Source organism: Bison bison, unplaced genomic scaffold, assembly GCF_000754665.1.
Source record: "Bison bison bison isolate TAMUID 2011002044 unplaced genomic scaffold, Bison_UMD1.0 scf7180017864229, whole genome shotgun sequence".
Taxonomy (NCBI): domain Eukaryota; kingdom Metazoa; phylum Chordata; class Mammalia; order Artiodactyla; family Bovidae; genus Bison; species Bison bison.
Genome location: NW_011494801.1, coordinates 478,293 through 485,644, shown reverse-complemented (window position 1 = coordinate 485,644; position 7,352 = coordinate 478,293). Strand labels below are relative to the sequence as shown.

The window sequence follows — 7,352 nt, the reverse complement described above, 5'->3', positions numbered from 1 at the left end:
GCCGCGCCTGGTGAGCCGCACGCCGGGCACCACGCCCAAGTACGACCACTCGTTTCGCGGGTCCGGGCTGGAGCGGCAGGTGCGGCCAGAGGGCGCCAGCCGCGGCGGCAGCCTCGAGACGCCGTCGAAGCTGAGCTCACAGCTCGGCCCTCGCAGCGCCTCCTACTACGCCTGGTCGCCGCCGGCCACCTACGAGGCGGGCGCGCCTCCAGACGACGAGGAGGACACGCCCGACGACACGTTGCCTCCCTACAGCGAGCTCGAGCTCAGCCGGGGCCCGTCCTACCGCGGCCGCGACCTGCCCTACCACAGCAACTCGGAGAAGAAGAGGAAGAAGGAGACACCGGCGAAGAAGACGGTGAGGCCCAGGCGGCCTCCCCGGGGGCCGGTGGGCACGATCGCCAACCGGGGGCCGCGGGGCTGGGGAGGAAGGCGAACAGAGCAGGAGGGCCCTGCCCTAGATGCGCAGACACCCGGTGGGGCCCAGGTGGAGAGAGCAGGCTCTCCTGCTTGGGGAATCCGGATGTTAGGCTGGTTTGTCCCCCACCTCCTTCTACCCAGGCAGGACCAGGTGAAGTAACTGGGCTTGGAGCCCGGAGCGTTGAAAACAAGCAGAAGCAGCAGATACGCAGGTGTAGCAGATTAGCATTAATGGCCAGCTTTAAGAAGCATTTAGCATCAGGGATTCTAGGGCTTCATTCCCACCACAGGCCTTCAGGTGGGTTTCTGAGGTCTGCATTCTGACGATCTATGCTCTATGCATGCTTATGTGTGCGTTCCTCCCTAGCCCCTGCTCCCTTTAGGGTGAGGGTTTGTAACTTGCATCAAATGCCGGAAGAGTCCAGATTCCAGAGAAGCCGTTGGTATTTATGAAGGACAACTCACTTCTTTTTTTCCCTTGACGTTTTATTGAGTGTAAACTGTACTGTGCCTGTATATGTGAAGGAAATCTTTCCGGCCCTGCCCAACTCATTTGTCTGTGTAAGTGGCCTTTTTTAGACTTTATTGTTTTCCCTCTAAAAGCCAAGAGCAGCCCAGTGAATCCTGCAGCCCCCTAATGTGAGCTCTGAACCTGAGAGATTGTTGGGGGACAAACCACAGATCATTGTGGGTTTCCAGGGTGCCTCTGTGCTCCAGAGGCCCTCTCCAAGCCTGGGTGCTACTGCCCCCTCCTCAGTTACCCTGCCTCTCTTGTGGTTTTGTTTTTCTCATGGTTCCAAGCAGCACATTTGTATGGGGAGAGAACATGAACATAAAAAGGTTCTGGCATGATTATTAACCCCTCCAAAACAAAACCTGCAATGACCCAAGTATTATGAGTAGAGAAGGAACTTTCAGGTGATGTCAGCTGTACGGTGCACCATCCACACCAACTGTTGTGGAAATGTAAACATTTTAGTTATCCCCAAAGGGGTGAGAGGTTTTTCTGTGGTCATGGAACTAAGTTCTATGAGATGTGTGTTGGCTTCAGCACCAATTGAGGCTTAGGGGCAGTAGTCACAAGCTTAATGAAATGTCCTAAAAGTCAGAGTGTGCTAGGCTCTGAACAGGTGTGGATTCTTCCCAGGGAGCCATTGGTTGTGTTTCTTTAATCAGGCTTTGTCTGTTCTTTCCCCAGAGTGACTTTCCAACCAGGATGTCCCTTGTGGTCTGATGTTTGTTTTCAAGACAACTCTCTGAATGACTAGGAATTGGGAACAGAACATGGGAACAAGACACAAATCCAAGAGCCAGCAGGCCCTGGACCTTCTTGGGCCACCACCTTGGAAGATTTGCTGATCTTTGCTTTGGCAAGGGATGGGGGGCAGCCTTTAAGGGAGGCTGATTGCAAACCTCAGTGCCCATCTAACTAGTTTGAGAAACTTATCAAGAAAACAAGTACAGGTGAACACATTCCTACACATGGAGTTTCTCACCCACAGAGTTCATCCCGCCCTGTCTCCTCCCTTAGCCAAACCAGGATTCCTTTTCCATTTCTGAAAGAGAGTTAGCTCTGGACTGCTAATCTCCAGATAATGCCTATACTACAGTCTGCTTTTCCATACCTCCTGTGCTGTGCTTAGAAACAGAACCGATTACTGCTATTAGAAGGCCTTCACCCACAGTGGAAGATAGCTTCAGGCAAAATACACCTTTTAGCCCCATCACTTCCCAGTCACTCGTCAATGACTGTTGTTACACTGAAATCAGGCCTGTGGTGAGCTCAGTGACCATGACCTGCCGGACAATCACAGAAATGACTTCAATTTGCTGTTCCTAATGACAGTTCTTGGCTGGAACAAAACAAGAGCTGTCAAAGTGGTGTTTCTTTTTTCATTCTGAGAACATGAACTGCTTTTTCTCTTTTGTCATAGCGACGTGAGTCTTGGACATCAAGGGCTCTTCTCGTCCTCCCCTTTCCTGGACTGTCCACAGGTTGGTGCCACACACAGAGCCCCGTGTCCCTCTGCACTCTTGATTAGGTTGTCATCAGGTGCCTTTTGATAAATGTTTAAAATACACATATAAAAGAGAAGAGGGGAAAAAAAGAGGAGAAGAGAATAAAGCAAAAGAAAGAAAAATGAGAAAGAATCTAAGAAGAAAAGAATGTATGGTCTCACTATATGTTGAATATGGGCCATTTCCTCCACAGGCTCTGCTGGCTCTTCTGTGTGTTTTAGACTTCATTTACCATGAGTTGTTCCTGCCCAGCCCAGTTTCATCATCCCAGGACACCTGAGTGTGGAGCAGGCATCCCTGGGCCTCACCAGGCTGCCACTCTAGATGCTTTTGGGAGATGAGGGATATTGCTTTCTCAGGAAGGAGCACTTCCTACTCCGTGTGTGCATGCTAAGTTGCTTCAGTCATGTCTGACTCTTTGCGACCCCATAGACTGTAACCCACCAGGCTCCTCTGTCCATGGGATTCTCTAGGCGAGAATACTGGAGTGGGTTGCCATGCCCTCCTCCAGGGGATCTTCCCAACCCAGGGGTCAAACCTGCTTCTCTGGTTTGTCTCTGGCATTGGCAGGTGGGTTCTTTAACACTAGCGCCATCTGGGAAGCCCTTTTCTACTCCTGCCCCTGCGTGAAGGATAGATTTTGCTTAAATCTCAAATCTAGGACTCTCTGGATTTCATAATTTGTATAGATTGGTAAAAAAAAAAAAAAAGGCTACAAACTCTTCTCTTCTCATCAAGAGGTGCCGTCTATTTCTCAACCCCTTGATTTGGGATTGGCCATATTATTTGATTTAGCCAGTGGCCTAATAACAGATATGATAGAAGCAGAAACTTGACAGATTCTTGTGCATGAGGGAATTTGTCCTCTCTTGCTGCTTTTGGGAACTGTGCATCACCACCAGGTAAATTAGCCTGGCTGGCCTGCTGCATGATGAAAGGGCCCAGTTATCCCATCACTCTAACTGGCAGCCTATCAACTCTCAGCTGATTGCAAACATGAGTGATCCCAGATAAAACCAAAAGAAGAATTGCCTCGCTGAGCCCAGCCCAAATTGCTGATTGCTACCCAAGGCATGAGAAGCTGGTTCACTCTTTAAATGTTCAGTTTTCTTCAAGGAAAAAGCTGAGTTTTTTTTTTTTTTTTTTTCTTGTCTGAATATTTAACCCCCAAAACTCTAACCTTAGGTGAGTGCTGGTCTCTACTTTCTTTGACAGACTTTTGTCAAAGCTTTTCACCCCACACTGTTATGGTGGGATACTTGGTTAGGTCAAATCACTGGCAGACAGTGTTGCTTGGTCTCTGTATCCCTGTACTTCAGCAGGCTCCATCCTCTGTCTGTGGATCCATGGACAACTGCTGAAGAAAGTTTCTTCCTCAGCATCTCTTTGGTCTTCTCCGGAACCACCTGACTGGGGCTAGGCCCTTTTCTCAGAGTACCATTGCACTGATATCCATTTAATTCATGGCATTTCCAAACCAGTTCTATGTGTGCAATGAAATAATAAGTGACTGGGTGAGGGTCAGAAGGATGAGTTGATACCATTGCTGGGGGTAGAATTGGCCTGCCAAAAGACTTCATAATGGCCTTGGCCTGTATGAGTTGAACCAGGAGGACAATTCAGTCCACTGCTGGCACTTCCAAGGGCTGGAAGACACAAGCCATAACCCTGGTGCTGAGTTTTTAGACTTGCTGAGCTTTTAGTCCTTGTCATCTGAAAGCCTAGGTCTCATCTGTCTGTTTGGGCCCCATTTCCACTGGAAAAGATGATTAAAACACCAATTCTTAGTCACCAGCTTTGGATTTTAAATTGCTCAGGCAATTTTGGAGAATCTTGGGTAGCTGAAGTAGTTATTATTTCTTCATACTGAGCACTGTGTCAGGCTATTCACCACCAAAGAGCCCCATAGCACCAGCTGCAGAGACCAAAAATACTGCTTTCATTAGCCGGGGGCATGTATGATTTTGGTGAAGGGAGCCATGGGAAAGAATTATTAAAATCGGAAACCTGAAGGCAACAAAACTACCGACAGACAATAAAAAATACAAAGATGATAACAGATTACCGAAATAACCTGGGTACATGGGACCAGGTTGTCCTCGGAAGGGCTGCATAAATCACTCAGACCTCCAGGTTTCTGGTCAAGAGAGAAAACAGTCATTTCTGGGTATGTGGACAAGAGATAAGTCTGACCGGACAAGTAAAGGCAAAGCTGGCCATCCTCAGCACCCTGGCTTTTCTCAGCACATCCTTCTGTTTCTTTTCCCCTGACTAGTCCTGTGTAGAAAGTGCTTACACATATTAGCTTCCTTCCTTTGTTTTATTGGGGGTAAAATATTAGGCTTGTGTAAGACAAGATCTCTGTCCATGCATGCGTGCGTGCTCAGTCACTCAGTCAGGTCCAACTCTTTGCAACCTCATGGATTGTAGCCCGCCAGGCTCCTCTGCCCTTGGGGTTTCCCAGGAAAGAATACTGAAGTGGGTCACCATTTCCTCCTCCAGGGGATCTTCCCGACCCAGGGACTGAGCCTCATCTCCTGCGTCTCCTGCTTTGGCAGTTGGATTCTTTACCACTGAGCCACCTGGAAAGCCCACTCTGTCCATGGGGACGCTGCAACTGAATAGAGGAAACAAGAAATGCCCAAGAAAGAATTGGGAGATTTTATATGTATAATATGAAATACTGCTATGGATAAATTACAACAAACCCAGAGAATTAAAGTTTTTTTATTTAAATGGGTATATTTTGATATCTAAGTGTTGTGTGTATTTGTCCATCCATCCTATTTAAAGACATGCTCAGTGATCTGAAAAGCCAGTATTAAGAAATCTGAGCTGAAAGAGGTGAGTTGGAATGGGGAGGGGTGAGAGGCAGAGGGCTGAGTAGGATGATGTAGGAGCGTGTTTGCCTGTGAGTCACAGCTGAGTCAGGGACATGTTGGATGAGGGCACAAGGAGGCAGGTGGCAGGCAGATGAACTTCTCTAGGCCATGCAGGCTCATGAGGAAGCTGGGAGAATTTGCCATGGACCTGGTGCTCATGGGGTGCTCTCCATCTGCTCCTCCAGGGGTTCGTTCTGCGGCCATGGAGTGTTGGCCAGTCTCCCTTTCCACACCAGGCAGACTGTGCAAACTGGGCATGGCAAATGGCTGTCACTCTAGCCTAAGGAACATCTAGACCTAGCCACATCTGTAAATGTTTCTAAAAAGTCTGAAAGACTTCATACAGGTAATCCAGTCAGAGCTTAGGCAGCCTTTGAGAGAGGCTGAGGTCACTGATTGCATTGTAACCCACCCCCTCTTTTCTTTATAGATGGAGATGCCGCCATTAGTGAAGTCAAAAACCTAATTGAGTCTTTTCTTTTGGACTGGCATTTTCCCAAATTGTCTAACCGTATAAATTACCTGATTGCTGTTAAAAATGTATTGTTGGGCCCTGCCCAGGAGACTGATAGGATGAGTCTGGAGCTAGGATTTGTACTTTTAACATGTATTTCAGGAGAGTCCTGTGATCACATGTATTTGGAAAATCTTACACTAGATCTTACCTCATCATGTGCCCCAAACACTTAGTCCTGAGGGTTCCTTGGGCTTCAAATATTTTTCTTCAGATGTCCTGGTGAGGTTTCTCATACTCCCTTGGGCCTGAAAGTGGTGAAGCCCCCAGCAGTCTCACTAGGATGGCGGTGACTGGCTTACCAGGGCCCAGGGGTAGGAGAGTTGTGCAAGGCAGAGGGAAAGGATGGCCAGGAGCCCACCCGAGGAGGCTGCTCCCAGTGCTTCCAGTCCTGGAATAGAGGTCCTGTTGTGACAATTTCAGATCTGACAAGAATTGCAGGTAATTTTCTCATTCCCCTGATGTCATTCTGAGCAAAATTTAGATCATGAATAGAAATAAACAAGACCTTTGGGGGAATGGCAAAAAGAAGTCATTTTTGAAACATTCAAATCACAGCCTGACTGGTCAACACCTACTTCCTCCTTAAGACCCAAACTGAATGAGCAAAAATAATAAAAATCTGTTACATATCCTTCCAACATCAGATTTAAATGCTGCCACAATCTTACAGGGTTTTGAAATTGATTTATAGAATGTAGAGATCCAAATTCACCAAAATGGGGGCCAGGTACTTAAAAAAACTGCCTAGATTTTTCCTGCCCGGATCCTTCCTCCTTTTCACCTGGGAAATTGTTCAATGAAGCTCTGAGTCAGTTCAGTTCAATTCAGTTCAGTCGCTCAGTCGTGTCCGACTCTCTTCGACCCTATGAATCACAGCATGCCAGGCCTCCCTGTCCATCACCAACTCCCGGAGTTCACCCAGACTCAAGTCCATTGAGTCAGTGATGCCATCCAGCCATCTCATCCTCTGTCATACCCTTCTCCTCTTGCCCCCTATCCCTCCCAGCATCACAGTCTTTTCCAGTGAGTCAACTCTTCCCATGAGGTGGCCAAAGTACTGGAGTTTAGCTTCATTCCTTCCAAAGAAATCCCAGGGCTGATCTCCTTCAGAATGGGCTGGTTGGATCTCCTTGCAGTCCAAGGGACTCTCAAGAGTCTTCTCCAACACCACAGTTCAAAAGCATCAACTCTTCGGTGCTCAGCCTTCTTTACAGTCCAACTCTCACATCCATACATGACCACAGGAAAAACCATAGCCTTGACTAGACGAACCTTTGTTGGCAAAGTAACACCTCTGCTTTTGAATACGCTATCTAGGTTGGTCATAATTTTCCTTCCAAGGAGTAAGCGTCTTTTAATTTCATGGCTGCAGTCACCATCTGCAGTGATTTTGGAGCCCAAAAAATAAAGTCTGACACTGTTTCCACTGAGTAAGGGACTTTTAATGTGAGGATGGAGCAAGGATAGTGTGAGCTGCTTTAAGAGGGTGATAAGAATAAAGTTTGTATTATTTT

General features: G+C 47.6%; 1 protein-coding gene across 1 annotated transcript in view; it reads left to right on the top strand.

The window, feature by feature from the left end:
• The window catches only part of ILDR2 (immunoglobulin-like domain containing receptor 2), a 68,526-nt gene extending 63,631 nt beyond the window's left edge, over nt 1-4,895 (top strand). The window contains exons 10-11 of the mRNA XM_010846031.1: nt 6-358; nt 1,619-4,895. Coding sequence (XP_010844333.1) covers nt 6-358; nt 1,619-1,654 — 389 coding nt within the window. The 3' untranslated portion in view covers nt 1,655-4,895. The remainder of the gene's footprint in view (nt 1-5; nt 359-1,618) is intronic.
• Nucleotides 4,896-7,352: the final 2,457 nt, after the last annotated feature.